This window comes from Micropterus dolomieu, linkage group LG09 (assembly GCF_021292245.1).
Source record: "Micropterus dolomieu isolate WLL.071019.BEF.003 ecotype Adirondacks linkage group LG09, ASM2129224v1, whole genome shotgun sequence".
NCBI classification, from domain to species: Eukaryota; Metazoa; Chordata; class Actinopteri; order Centrarchiformes; family Centrarchidae; genus Micropterus; species Micropterus dolomieu.
In genome coordinates this window covers 7,886,746-7,902,489 of record NC_060158.1, presented here as the reverse complement: position 1 = coordinate 7,902,489, position 15,744 = coordinate 7,886,746, and the positions used below count along the sequence as shown (strand labels likewise).

The 15,744-nt window shown below is 39.8% G+C and overlaps 1 protein-coding gene across 2 annotated transcripts in view; it reads right to left on the bottom strand.

Moving 5' to 3' along the window:
- Positions 1–15,744, bottom strand: part of pleca (plectin a) — a 117,537-nt gene that overhangs the window by 20,687 nt on the left and 81,106 nt on the right. The window contains exons 1-13 of one of the 2 annotated variants that reach the window (XM_046058015.1): positions 13,171–13,256; positions 11,228–11,305; positions 10,890–10,982; positions 7,548–7,714; positions 4,491–4,606; positions 3,989–4,095; positions 3,403–3,522; positions 3,200–3,295; positions 2,509–2,636; positions 1,786–1,879; positions 1,546–1,700; positions 863–1,199; positions 242–319 (exon numbers count right to left, since the gene is read on the bottom strand). In XM_046058015.1, the coding sequence (XP_045913971.1) occupies positions 242–319; positions 863–1,199; positions 1,546–1,700; positions 1,786–1,879; positions 2,509–2,636; positions 3,200–3,295; positions 3,403–3,522; positions 3,989–4,095; positions 4,491–4,606; positions 7,548–7,714; positions 10,890–10,982; positions 11,228–11,287 (1,551 nt within the window). In that variant the 5' untranslated portion in view covers positions 11,288–11,305; positions 13,171–13,256. Of the gene's footprint in view, positions 1–241; positions 320–862; positions 1,200–1,545; positions 1,701–1,785; positions 1,880–2,508; positions 2,637–3,199; positions 3,296–3,402; positions 3,523–3,988; positions 4,096–4,490; positions 4,607–7,547; positions 7,715–10,889; positions 10,983–11,227; positions 11,306–13,170; positions 13,257–15,744 lie in introns of those variants that run through there. The other variant, XM_046058016.1, reaches the window with a different exon arrangement.

Here is a 15,744-nt window from a genome sequence, read left to right as displayed (position 1 = left end):
CAGCCTCCTGCAGCACAATCGACTACTGCATCAACATTACTGCCTGCAGCATGAAAGAGAAAATATTTCAGACTTTTGTAACTCAGATGTAACTTTTTAATAGCTTGGAAGGCATTTGTGGAATGTTTTTAAAGACTTTCAAGACCTGCAGATACCTTGTCATTCAATACTTTCACACCAGGCATATCGCCTCTGTCTGCACAACAAAAAGACAGTTTATAGACCCTTTTTTGTAACTTACCAGGAGCTTGCCGTACTGCAGTTCCAGTTTTCCCAGATAGTCACGGTAGGCAGCTTTACTGGCAGGTGAGATCTGACTCTGGAGCAGACGTTCAGAAACATATTAAAAAAAAAACGTCAGTCAAACAACCATTCATGGCAAAAAAAACAGATGCTGTTTTGTCTGAGATGTTAGGTTGATCTGTTAAGATGTAAATCTCTGTTTGATTCCTGTATATCATACAAACCGACACAACACTATACACTAGAGGAAGAAGATTAAGCAAAGGCAGAAGAAAAAAGAGTAAAAGTTACAAAAAAGACAATCATATAAAACAGGCAAGGAGGGAAAAATTGTTTCTAATGTATTAAAACACCATTCCGACAGCAAATCAATACATTTAACAGTTGCACTTGCTTATTTCACTCCTTAAACTATCCATTACTTTGTTTTTTAAATTTATTTAATATCACCCGTAATGATAATCAGATTGAAATACCATTTTGTTTCCCTTTTTACTTTCATATGTACAAATCACTGAACAAATCTGAGATGTGAACGGTGATTCAGGTCTGGAACGAGCATCTCTCTGCTGTAGGCTTCCTGAAATATTTCCTCGTATTTCATGTCAGCTGTTTGTACCTCATCAGCCTTTGCCCTCTCGATCTTGGAGCGGAACTCCTCCACGGACTGGTGCAGGCCACGGTGGCTGCCCAGCTGGCACTCGACAGCGGGCAGGTCGGAGCCCCACTCCCCATCATCCACCCGGCGCTGGTTCTCATCCACCCAGCCCAGCAGATCTTGAATGTAATGCAGGGTGACTTCATCCAGTTCAGGCCGCAACCTCACGGGGGCCTGCTGCAGGACCTGGACGCTGTGGATCTGAGTCATGGGGATCTGTGTGGCGGTCACACCTGACTTGAGGCGCAGGTTGTACTCGCTACGGAGGTTCACCAGCCTCTCATGGAGACGATACACTCTTAGGGTCAGAATCAGAATATCAGTTAGTACTGACAGAAAATAAATCAACAACAAGAGTTTATAATATAATTGTTTAAGTAATCAAGAATAAAAATTGCCACAGGCTCCTGCTTCACAAATGTTAGGATTATCAAACTTTCTCAGTTTAATTTAAATGTAAAAGATTATCCATGGGTTTTAAACTCTTGGTTGGACAAAACAAGAAATTTGACAATTTTAACTTCACTACTGTAACTTTTCTTTGAATTAAGAATAAAAATTCATTAATAAAAAATACAAATATATTATATTGATAATACAAATGATCAGCCCTGATGTTAAAGATGAATAATTTCTTTTTTCACCTGCGATACATCTGCTCAGCTTGAAGGTGGCGTCCATCTTTGAGCAGCTGAACGTCGTTGAAGAGGAAGCGGATCATTCCTTCCGCTTTTTCCAGATCTGCCTCCATCTCTGCTGTGTGCTGAGCAGGTTTCCCCGAGCTCAGCATCCTCACATCCTGCAGCAAAGAGGCAAAGACCTTCCAGCACTGCACGTGGCTGTAAGCGTTTCTTTTAAAATAATAACTGAGGTTTGTGTCTCACCGTCTGCAGCAGAGTCTCCACCTGGTTGAGCTGCTCCTCACACACCCCCGACTCCATCTGGACCTTACTGACGATCCTCTGAAGTCGCTCCAGTCTGCAGTGGAGAAGGAAGAGGTCAAAGGTCGAAAAGCTCTTTAGGCAGTCAAAACAGCCTCCAGGGTACTCTTGCTGTGTTTGATGTGAATAACTAAAGTAAAATCTCTTGATAAAGTAAAACTAAAGTAGTAGACTTAAAGTTAAGTGAAAGAAATGAAAGCACTCACTCAGTCTTATGGCGGAATAAATACTTTAACCCGTATCCCTGATGCATGAAGGCCATGATAGCGATCTGTCTGCCCACTAAAGCAGACCGGTATTTTTTTTAAACTCCACAGTACTTTGTCAGGGCCTGGAAAAACCAAAAGCTACGCCCTGCCAACCTTGTGATTTAAAAAATATTTATGAGAGACTATCAAATGTATTATTGTGAGGGTGTTGCCGTGGCGATGGCACAGTTGTCATGTGTTTGCCCTAATATGACTTTAACTTCCCATCCCACAAAGCCAACCCAGTTGTATTTTATTGCCAAACTGGACTTTAGCATTAGGAAATGAGTCATCCTCATGGTCACACAGTAACACAGTATGTGATGATTCATTTCTTGTTCTTATATCTTGTGGTTTTTTTGGTAAGTTTGCTTTGGCAACAGAGCATATGATGAGGTTTAGATCGAGGCCTACATACCTTTCAAATTCTGTTCTGAGGAGACGCTCTCTCTCCAGTATGGCGATGTGCAGACGACCCCATTCCTTCTCCACATCAAATGGATGGTAACCTGGCGGCACTTTGACATGGCCTGCCTGAACTGCACCCTGCGAAACAAGAAGCACATTAGGGCTGCAACTACCTATTATTTTCATTATTGATTAATCACCCGGTGACGTTCTCAAAATCTCATTTTCATAAAACCCAAGTTAACAAATGGAAATTAGTTGTTTTACCCAACCAGCAATCCAAACCCTTTAAATATTCATTTTATGATCTATGATAAACAAAAGCATCAAATATTCACATTTGAGAAGCTGTAACCAGTGAAAGTTTAACATTTTTGCTTAAAAAAAATGACGCATCGCCTAATCAAGTTGTTGGAAAACCAGGTGCAATGCACTTTGCTATGGATTGCACCTGGATTATTCTTTTAAAATGATGAGACTCTAATCTGTTGATTAATTGATAATATTACACACTGTTTTAACTGTTTTAATTTTCATAGTGCTAACAGTCTGTAAATGTTTCACAAAGTGCTAGTCTCCAGTGGGTTCAGGAATTTTTCTTGGTCACATTCACAACACATTACTTTAACTTAGCACATATTTCATCATGGCAGACTTTATTGTCAGAAGGCAGATTTATTGGAGCTGCATAGGAAACTCACCTCAAAAGACTTGAAGATGTGTTTGGAGCGGTTCTTATCTGCCTCTTTTGCAGGGAGCTCTGTTTCTTTAAATTTCAGAAACTGACGCCAGAGAACCTGCAGATCAGAAAAGAGTTTAATACATTTATCATCAGCTTCATCATCGTTGTTATTCTGCTGTTACATTAGTCAAAATATATTTTTTAAGACCCAGATTCATTCACCTCAATCTCCTCATAGCTGGTGGGGAACTTCCTCTCCTCAAAGACGAGGATGTGGTGCCTGATCCACTGAAGCAGCATGGTGACCAGCTCGTAATACTCCTGCCAACGCAGCTCCAGCTCCTGAAGCACAGATACAGACAGGTCAAGTTTAATAACTGGAGGATAAAGTTTTCCTGAGTGTACTGAAGACCTGACATTTTTTATTACACAGAATTTCCACAGCTGCTGATGCTTTGACCCTCAGTTCCAAAACCCATCATTTCTACATATTTTCAAATTTATTGATATACTGTAACAATAATACATTTATTGATATCAAATCCTGTTTTATGGTTTCATAGTGATAATGCTTAAAGCAATATATTAGTAAGACATTCTTATTCCTTACACCTCATTGCTTTGATGATCTTGCATCCTTGTTGCATCTGCCATGATACAACGGCTATTTAAAATACTAGGGTGACCATTATAAATACTAATATTAGTAAGAATATAACGTCACTTAAGTTTCCACCACATTTCTTGTCTGTGCTTGCAAAATGTCTTTATAGTGATTTAGAGGAAATATGAAATGATGACAACTCACGTTGGCTTTGACACCATCCTGAATGTCTGGTACTCTGGGCATGACATCGTACAGAGAGGAGACATATGTGATGATGGATTTCTCATCCGGATGGGGCACATCAACATCTGTAAAAAATAAATAAATAAAGGAAAATAAATGAAAAAAAGACGTTACTTTTCAGTGAAATCCAAGAAGAAAGAGGAATGTAACTTTTGTCAGGGCGAATAGATACTAAACTAAAATAACTTAGATCTGCGCTATTGATTGCAGTTGAGGTGTGAACATTTAGGGAAAAACCCATTTCTCCATCAAAAGCTACCCCTGAATTGCCTCAGCTTCCTTCACTTAACTCCAGTAGAGCTAATCGGTGGCCAATACCATAAGACTGCTTATTCTGAATATATCGTATTCTCTAATTTCAATGGTGTGACGCTGAAGAAAAACAATGCACACAAGCTAAAATATATCCTGGGTTAAGTGTTCAGGGTGATCGTGAATATGTCTGTGCGACTTCTCTCACCCTCTGGGTCCAGCAGTCGGGTGACGCCCAGGTCTCTCTCTGCCACGCTGAAAGCCTGCTCCAGATTCTCCTGGTTGCTCTGTCGGTACACTTGACTCATGTCAATCAGAGTGGGCCTGCAGACAGAACAGTGAGTGGAAATGGGTTGTTACACTGTTATTACTAACTCATTCATTACCTTTCAACATTACCCTTCATTCTATGTTTTGCAACTTCTTTCAATTTTTTACCTACCAGCCATTATTCTATTATGATAGCTGCCAGGTGAAAATATGTTCTGCAAAGTTATGCTGCATATTTCACATTTTAAGATGCTGGAGGCAGTTTCTTCATGAATAATGAAGTGCAAGCAAAAACAGAGTCCTCACTGCCAGAGAAGCTTAAAATTCATCATCATTTTATACCCTACAAAGACCGACAGGTTGCCTTTGAGTGCAATTTTCGAGGAAGATAACTGCAGCCTAATAACATGTAGGCACAAGCAGAGAGCATCTCATTACACTGACGTGATAAAAGCTCATCTCATAATCACAAATACCAAAGAGAAAAAAATCTCTTGAGACACAGAAAGTACAGTAAATTCTGCCCATTTTATAAAGCTTTCCAAAACACCAAGTTTAATATTTAATATTCATACACTTGCACAACTCTCTGTACGTAGTATTCTGTGTGTGCCCGAGGTGGTTCTCTCTCCACATAGCAGGCCTGTCTGCAGGACGGTCTGTCCCTGCTCAGTTGGAGGATGTGAGGCTCTGATCCCGATTCGTGCTCCTCGCTCTGGGAGCCTCGACTGGAGCGGCCCCCAGGGCTGTGGGAGCCTTGGCCCGAGTCGAAAGAGTACTCGGTGGGGACGTCCTCGCACAGCATGATCACCCGGTCCTCCAGGTCACTGACTGAGCCCACCGTGCTGCTGGAGGCACTGTTCAGACGCCTCTTGGAGTGAAACTTCCTCTTTAGGCTCAACATTATAGCAATGTTCAAGTTCACAGCACTGAAGGTTTCCAAGTGAGTGAGGTCAAAATGTTAGCTTTAACAAAAAATTTCTACAAATCAATTCTACAGCACGTTAGCTAAGACAGATTTCCTCCTGGCTCAAGTCCACTGGTTATTTAGAGATTATATCCACTTCCCTTGTTATTGTGGGTTTTTGGTCAGCTTTCTGTTTCAGTCGATCACTGCTGAGGATCCTCGCTGTCGCTATTAAATCTCTGCACGTCCTGCTCTTCCTCCACCAAGAAAGAATTATGGCAGAGCGCTTAATGTACCAGAGTTTTGCTACAACCTGCCAAGCCTCCAGTGAGCATACCTTCAGGCCAACCTTTTCTCAGACTGATGTGATACACCCACACCGTCAAAGAAAAGCTCTCTCTTTTAACACCAAATGATGCCAACTCAGATTATTATTGTTATTTTTGTGCCTTGTGGTAAGAGATCCTGCCTGGCTTGTTTGTCTGTGCAATCACAAAGACTTTAAGTGGTGCTCCACCCAAAATATACGGTTTGAGTGTAAAATAGGAGTCTACAGCACGCTTGAATGGTGGCTATTAAAAGACTGTAGATTTCTTATTAAGGTGGACAGCAGTTGTGATACACTAGAATTCATGTAAATTATAATGTGTTTTTTGACACCTTTTCACAGCAGCAAAAGTATCACAGCATCTATAGAGATTTTTCAAACCACTCCTGCAGCAAAATCAGTTTCTAGCTGCTGTTTTGTACACCTTAGTATATTCAAAACATCATATTTGTGCCCAAATATGGCTAAAACAACTGCTGCAGTAGATTTATTCTTACTTTGATGCAACAGTGATTGGAACATACTGAGCATACAGACTGGCAGCAGAGAAACTGATTACTGTATGGTGCAGGAGAAGTTTAGGCATCTTAAATGGAGGCTTTCATACTATATTCCCAACTGCAAACCATTGTAACCAGCATTAATTTAGGCTGACCTAAGCTGCTGTTTGATACTCAAAATCAGGATTATAATACTTAGAAGCAGTTCATAAATACTCATATAATGCTCTAGTTTAGTTGATAGCAGATACTGTATAAGGACGGTTTTAAGTGTAACTTCTCCTATAATTATTTCATAACTTGTGTATAAACGACATGATAACACAGTATTTAATTATATTAATTAGATATAGATAAAGTTTAGCTTCAAAGTTCATTGTTTCCCTAAGACAGTAGTTTGACTAACTAACTAACTAAACTAGTCAGTGTCTTTTCTCATGATGACATTTGATTTGATTACAGCTACATTTTATTATATAGTCAATCATTCTATTATGGATACTTCACAGGAGGAGATCTAGTTCTTCATTAATAAACTTGTGTTCTTATATCTGCTTACAACAACATCACATTGTGTTCTATATTATTTATTTATATACTGCTTATACCCCCCATTATATTAAATGGGGGGTTAAATAAATTGCAACCATAGAGAATTCTGGTCAGAAATGTAATGACTGAATGAACTGGGGTGGAAGTCTGAGCTGATGTTTATCTCTGTTTGATTTACAATAACCGATCCATATTTTGTCCTGACAAGTCAAGTGTGCTCTCAAATATGAATTTGGCATTCCTGCCTCTGAACATACTGTAATAAATATGAAAAGGCACAGGAAATATGCAAAAGGTCACAGAGAAGACCTTTTTACCTATGTGTAAAATTCATGTCCTACAGTGTTACAAGATCCCAAGTCCAGGCAAGCTTCTCTAACAAGAAAATGTTTCTGCATGGTTTGAAAAATGCTTCGGTGCAACAATTCTCCATGACGTCCATTCTTAGATGATCATTTTGTGTCACTGTTGTTGTACAAGTAGGATTAATCACATTTCTCACATCATCAGTGCAATGCAATGTATTAGTGTACAGTTTAATGCATTACCAGGTCTTGTATCTCATCCCCTTAGCTTTCCACTTTTATCCAAAACACCTTATGAGAAAGTACCGCACATCCAATTTAATAGTATACAGTTTGACTGAAACCCCTAAACATGATAGTCTTAGGGGCTCTAACTTTGATCTACTGACGATCAGTGTCTCACCTGTGTTTGTGTATGATGGCGTTGAAGAGCTTTCCATCCCTCCAGCTGGTGGTGAAGTTGTCGCAGCGCAGGCCCTGGTATCCCTCCACCATCCTCTGAGACCAAAGCAACAACTTCTCTTTGGCCGTCATGTCGTCAGACTGGCCGTTCACCTGAATGTCTGAGATCTGGAGGAGGAGACGGTGCACATAATCAGCGATATAGGGTGCAGATTGAGCAGATAGTAAACTTATTTATATGTCATTTCTTCTTCTTTTCTTTTTTTTATCTCTGAGCACTCGCACTGCAGCTCTTTTTAGCTGCATTTTGGGCAGGGCTGCATTCTGATGATATTTAGATCTGGTTCCTTTTGAGTTTTAACGATCTTCTTGGAAGTCACTTTTTTTGTAAGGCAAATTAAACAACCCACAACCAAAACAGAGTTGTTCCTAATCATCATAACAAAAGCTACCATTCATAGTGTCTTTGATATTCCTGTATTGTATATGATTGAAGTGTTTGTTGAAGCGTAGGAAAACTTTCCCAGTTGACCACTGATTTCTTCCAGACTTGAGATGAGTCACATTTTAAACCTCAAATAACAAGCACCACTTTTACTTGAAGGGCACGTGAAATCCATTAAACTCACTGTTTTGGAGGCAAACAAAAATGCTGTGTGATTATATGTGAGCAAAACAGAAATCATAAGAGTGAAAACTTCTATGAGTCACTGATCTGATAAAGTTAAACTGTTCCAAACAAAAACTCTCAATAAACACTTTGTGTGCTGTAGATGAATGTTCGACTGTGTAACAGAACCCCCACGGACTAGTTCTTTTTTAATAGCTCCGAGGTTATGCTCTGAACACACTACTAAAAAATCCCTCGGCAATATTTTCTTTTTTACGTGAAAGACGACAGACTACAAAACAAACTACAGGTTTAATCAATACAGATGTCTTTCACAAGGTAACTTTCAGCACTGTGTTGACACAATGTAACAATTTGATTTTGATGTCTACATCAATCCATTACTCAGTAGCTGCTGCCTGTGCCATATCTATAATCAGATGTACAAACGGTACTTATAAAAAGTCCTTGGTATTTGTTTTGGTCTGCCTGATGTACTAGATGGATGGGGCTATCTATAAAACTGGGCACACATTCTAAAAAGTTTAACAGAAAACCTTTTTAAGTTATGTATGGGTTTTTATTTGACTTTGTCTTGATGCAGAAAACTCCACCTACTCAGGGCTCTGATCAGCTCAAAATAAATATCTGCAACTTCTGTTTGAATATTTGGTGTCTACTTTACTCATAGAAAAGACCAGAAAAACATCTGAAAAATTAGGTAAATCAATTTTATATTAGTTGCTGCACGTTATGCATTAGGTGAAGTTTGCAATTTCTAGTCCTGATGAATGTCTTACTGAAAATGTGGCTTTATTACAACTATCTAATATTCTGTATGCTCATGAGTCATAGCAGAACTAAGAATTTCACTTACAGTACTTTTCTTTTTTTAAGAAAGGGTGGAGGATGCTATTTTCTCTCCAGAAGGGAAACCCCGGTGCTGCAGTGTGGACGTGGGCACAAAGTGACTCAGAAGCTGAATGGAAACAGGACCTCCGCCCTCGCAGCCTCTTTTTACGAGTGTTGGGAGAATCCCAACTCTCTTTCTGTCACGAAGCAGGCCCATTATTTATACTAGTCACCTGCGTATCAGTAAACTGCAACCTGCACCTGGGGAGCTCAGAGGAAATTCACCATTGTTTGTGATTACTAGCATGTGCCAAAACAAAGAGATTATGGGTTTTTCTGAAGCGATAATAGCTGCCTGATGACTAAGGCTGCGTACAGACTACAGGCAAAAGGCTGCATACAGACTGCAGGCCAAAGATCAATGTGACCCAAATCCAATTTTTCTGCTCATATGTGATTCAGATCTGATTTTGAACAGTGTAAACAGCCCAAGTCACATGGAATCTGATCTTTTCCAGTTCGGATTTGAGCCACTTTAATATGTGGTCCAAATCAGATACAGCTCAGATTTTTAAAAATGCAACCTCAATCTGTACAGTCAGATCGAAATTCATGTTGTCAAAATTCTGCGCTAGATGGAGCCGCGTTAAATGAAAAAAAGCTCCACAAAAGCCATAAGAGAGAGAGAGAGATCTGAGCACTAAATCAGAATGGAGCATTAACGCCTGCATTGTGAACACAGCCTAAATGTATCTACATGGAAGTTTTGTCGTTAATCTCTTGAACAGCAAAGACAAAATGTCCCTCTTAAAAGGTATTTACATTTATTTAATATAATTTAAAACAAATGGTGGGAGATCATTTCTCAAGCTTCCACTGGAGTTTCAAGTTTCTGAGGTCCTGAGCTGTCACGCCCACGTCTCCTGTCAGCTTTCTCAAGGGAATCACTGAGTCACACTGGATGAGGAAAAGGAGCCCACAGCCACATCCCAGTGTAACCATCTTACCCATTATAGCATCAAAGAATCTTCATGTACTCCCAGTCTTTCTTCCAAAATCTGCCAAACCATCTGCTAAAAGAATATCCAAACACGCCTCTTCCCCATCAGGAACACATCTGCCCACCGACGAATGCTTTCCTCCAATGAGGCCTTTGCAGCCATAGGTGGTATGGGCAATTTTATGTTTATGTTTGAGAACGAGGTTTTATATAGATTTAATGGCAACATATAGAGTTGCACAGGACCACAGAAAATAGTTTTTTTTTTAAAAAGGCTTTAAAATTCACTGTCATGTGATTGTGAACATGCTTCTTTAAAAATGAATGAATAGCTTTTTTCACTGTTTAGACTGTGTGCACCGAAGGCCAGGAGAAGTGGTGGTAGTTGTGTATAAGAGCGTAAGTGCTGCCAAATGTCCAATAAAGCCCATTTGGAAATGACTGACTGTTGGACTCCACTGTACTGTAACTGCTGTGTCAACATCAGGCTAAACTGAGGCTGATTGAACCGCAAAGAGGGAACAGCACTCTGATTTTCCTTACCGTACTGCGGAAGCAACCTAATCACAATGTGATGATGGTAAACTGTATAAAATGCATGTTACTCATGCAATGGAAGAGTTTGATCTTATGCACTTAAGTACCAATGTGCAGTTTAAAAGATAAACACGACATGTACTTCAGGAAATGTGATTCAGCTGTTCCAAACATGACGCAGTCAGTCCACTTTGAATAAACGCAAAATGCAAGTAAATGCAATTTAAGTAATGACTGACTAAGTTTTTGTGTCTGATACTTTCTTTAAAATGGGCAATTTTAACTTCACTGTCACAATACAGTGATTTATACCAAAGGTAGCCCTTAAAAGTGTCCCATGTTACCTGGAAGTGAAGGATGATGGTCCATATCAGCCCCAGGGTCAGCTTGGGGTTTCCATCTGCAATGTCGTCGTTTCTGATGTTGACCAGTTTGACCTGAAAGGGGCATGAATACCATTACAACTGAATGGTGAGTTTTTAGTTTAAGTTTATTTGCACAGTAAAGAGATGGGGAGCAAACTGTATATCAGACAATGAGATAAAACTATGCGGCGCTTATCACAATATTTTTCCTGAATTAAAACAATCAAAGAAAAAGGTAAATAAAACAAAACTCTACAAGGAGGAAAACTAAATCAAAATGCACATTTGATATATCAAAAATGTAATTATTTTCTGACCTGTCTGTGTTTGAGAAAGTCCAGGGCGATCTGTACGTTCTGCAGCTTGTGGAAGCGCATCCGGCCTTTCTCCCGTGGCTGTAAGAGCCGAGAAGATCAAACATCAGGAGGAGGCAACACATGAGGTTTCAATGATCAACAAACAGTAAGAACCCCATGACTGAGGAACAGGTGTTTCAGTGTCCAACAACACCTTTTGTGTTTAAAGAAAAAATCTATTCTACTGTCTAAAACATTACAGTCATGGTCTTAACTTAAAACTAAAATATAGCAAATTTGAAGTGTGATTCAAATTCTGCGTGGTTGTGATCAAAGCGTTTGGCCAGACACCAGACCACTAAATGACCCTGAAATGCATTAACAAACCAGCCAGGATGTCTGCAGGTGAAAGCATGATAATGAATGATACACGGCCTCAGTGGTTTCCCCAATCATCAGTCACAATCCTCATTTTCTTTGAGAACTACAATCAACTTTTTTTCCTGCACCCTATGAAACCAACCTTCTACATCTTATATTGCCCTTGGGTTTTATCTTTAGCGCAGTCCAATCAAGCAGAATCCACAGGCATCCACAATTTCTAAACCTGCACAGGACACTTATCCCAGGACTGATGGCCAAGACATGCATTGGTGCTCCACATTTTAAGCTTCAAGCCAGTATGAAGCTTTGTTGCAGAATTAGCCAACATCTCAACTTGCAGTGATTGCCTTTGCTTTCAGTGAGGGAACCCAAGGCTTGAACCTTGACTTGAAAAATTCAGTTTGACAATTTACCATACCAGTGGTTTGTAGATGTAGTAACTACTACTTGTGCAAGCTTTCAGAGTATAAAATAACAATTCATAATTTCCACGAGCCAACCTGCGGCTATTAAATAAAGTTCAGTTTGATAATCAATTCGCAGAGACGGTATATGTCTTTGAGATAATTCATAGAACTGAGTCACATTTATTTATTTATTTAATCACAATTACAGTATCATTTCCTGGTGATGCAGATGCACACAGGAACTATTTTGTTAAACATTTCCTTGTCTGTGCATTCAGGCATGAACCACTGATGACTCAAGGACACGCCTTGTGGTGGACACGCTCTTCCCTTCTTAATGAAATTTAAATGTTAACTTTAATTTAAAATATGTGATTATTCAACTTCATATACAAAAAATCACAACCATAAAACTGCAGAAATGATTCCACTAAAACCTCTACGGGCACTTCTTATGTCCTTATATGACGCTGCTAGCTCACTGCTAAAATGGAAGAGGACAATGGTGATACAGAAAGGGGACAATACAGGGAGTGTGACTTGTCATCATGCACAACCCAGAAGCCACCTGGGGTGGTGACACATGCCACGCCCGAGAAGGCGGCCAGCCACAGTCCAGGCGCCACTCACCAACCGCACGTTCCTCACAACGTCACGTTCCCTCGGCTACCACAGCAAGAGAGCATCGCAAGAGAGGAAGGCAGAGGCAAAGGGGGAAAGGTCAGGGCAAAGGTCAGCAGACAGGAATTAGATAAAGGAAAAACCAGGTGTCAAACAAGTCAGTGCAGAAAGGTTAAGAGATGGAAGCAAAGAATAAAAATTAGTGTTTTAAGGTTACACCACAAGGTGTGTTCCCCAAAAAAACAGTGCTAAGACAAGTAAAGTAAAAGAGTGCGCATAACCTCAGCATGTTCTGAAATGTCCATAAATCTTGAAAGAATCAAAGTCAACACATGCAAGAGTGGAGACAAGAAAACAACCACAATAATAACTGACTGAAAACATTTAGAACAGTTCAGGTTACAAGTAGAGTGGACAATACAACAAATATAACAGCAAATTAAGTCATTAGGACAGGGGAGCAGGGGCAATACGAAAGGTTTGGACAGTACAGAGGGTTACAGCAGAAGCAGAGGTCCTAAAATCTGAAAGTTAAAGTCCACCAAAGCTCACCAGTGTCTCTCCAGAGAGCACCTCCAGCAGGGAGATGAGGTTGTGTCCATCTCTGAGGTCCTCGTACAGGTCAGTGATATGTCTCTGGGCCTGAGGAGAGAAGAAGGGAGCAGTTTTTCAGAGATATATTATTGATCCCCACAGGGAAATCAATCAGTCTCCCATCATGTCAGCGGTGGTGGTGAACCACTGCGTTTGCGTTCACACATGATACAAAACAGTACAGGAACTGACGACCACCTTAACACTAATAACGGGAATTTCACATTAGGCACAGACACGTTTGACTTAATCCCTTAATGTCACCTAAAAATAAATAAAGCAACTTTAAAGGGAACCTACACACAACAATGAGGCACAGGAGTTACTGTCTGCCTTCTGCAGTGGCAACTGGGTCCACACTGGGTAAAGTATTGTTTGAGACGACTTGGTTAACAATGGAAAGTTAGATGATCAGTGGTTATCAAACACCATATCATCTCAACCACAAAAACAAAAGTGAGTGTACTAAAAATTGCTTTAATCCCTAAATGCATAGAAAAGCCGTGAACACACAGCTATTATAGGTACAACAGGGTAAAGGTGTACCATAATGTGGGTCTGCAAAATGTAACAAATGATTTCAAAGGACAGATTGGGTGATCGCTAGGGGTGTGCATCTTCACTGGTCTCACGATTCAATTCGATTCGGTTACAACTATCAGGTCAACGATTTCGATTCCATTCGATATCTTGATGCATCACCTCAAGGGTGGGAATTTCTAGGCACCTCACATGTGGTGATTTTGCTGTGTCCCTTAATAGCAGAAATAAAGTTAGTGTGGAGTTTGCAAAAAAAATCAATAATGAGACTCTCTAACAAGACTAGCTACTCCATGTAGACTTGATGCATGTCCCCTAGTGCTTTATTAACTTTACTCTATATGTAATATTTATTTATTAGCTATTAAACTGAGTATAGAACATGTAAAGATAAGTTACACTGCAGAAATGGCCCTTACAGCAGTTCAAGTGTTAAAATGAAGGTAGAAAGGGTCAGAGGTTAGCATCTAAGGAGCTCATGTAAAGTATGGTGTAGTGAGAGAGGTTTAAAATGTTAACACAAACATGCAGGCAGAAATGAATGTGTCCACTCAGCACTCTGCTCACAGACAGCACCTACCTCTGCCTTCCAGTTCTGATGGGAAAGGATGGGAGGACAGGATGAAGGATGGAAAGAAGAAACAGTTTGATGAGAGAAAATATAAAACTGCAGGGACTCGTGAAGGAGAAGAAGAACAAAAGACAAACACGCAGACGCTGATTTGACTTGACAGATGTTAGACTTTTGTAACGACTTTTTTTAGTCACTTCACTTCGCTGACACCATCCAAACAACTTTTTACAACAGTTTTCAGTATTATTTTTATGAATGTAAATCTGTTTCAGCTCTTGTAATCTGGTCTGGATTGCAGCGTGATACATAAAACACAGAATAATGTCCGGTTTCCATTCTGCATAATCTGAAGAGACCACGGAAATGTTCCTGGCCTCATAGTTTAATCCCATGACTCTTTTGTGACCACGAGTCCAAAACTCCTTGAGGGCAGCCAAATCGCCGACCCGCTCAAGTCTTTTGGACCCAAATCTGAGGGATTTCCAGACAAAGAAACAACGACTGACGACAAAAGCCTGTGAGTCATCCCGAACAGAGCCCCGTGTCACAGGACGCACATGGAGGACCAACAGACATTCCTCACAGTTTAACACACTTCAGTTCCCGTGTGAAAACAAAGATTCATCGACCTGAATGTGTCGGTTGAGCTGCAGTAAGACTGCCGAAACATTTCAGGTACAGCCACGCTGTGCTTCAGTTTAACAGGTGCTAAAAACGTTCCCTGAAAACATGGCTACAGTATATAAATGAAGTTCAGTAAAAACACAACTGCAATTTGTGTTTGTATTTTATGTAATTTAAATAGTCTATTATTACTTGAAACCTGAGAGATCCCTATTATAGACAAAATACATGGGTGTCTTCTTTTCTTGATGTCATAACATTACATTTCATGAGCTGTTTGCAGGGTAGTTTTTAGTTCAGTGTCTTACAGAAATGTCCTCTCTCACACGCTCTTCTCCTCTTATAGATGTCACAAGACAATTTATAAATTGTGACCAAAAATGTTTCATTTATGTTTATCAGTATGCTTCTGCCTTTTTCCTGCTGGTAGTATTTAAACAAGACTAGAGCTGCAACAATTAGTCAATTAATCGATGAGTCGGTCAACAGAAAATGAATCTGCAACTACTTTAATAATCGATTAATCACTTAAGTCATTTTTAATTTAAAAAAAAAACCTTCAAGCTAAACACTCTCTGGTTTCATTTTCCCAAATGTAAGGATTTGCTGTTTTCTTTGTCATATATGATAGTAAACAGAATATCTTTATGTTTTGGGCTGTTGGCTGGACAAAACAAGCAAATTGAAGGCAGCACTGGGAGCATTCTACCACTATTTTTAACATTTCATAGACTAAATGATTAATAATCAATTAACAAATAATGAAATGAATTGTTAGTTGTAGTCCTACTCAA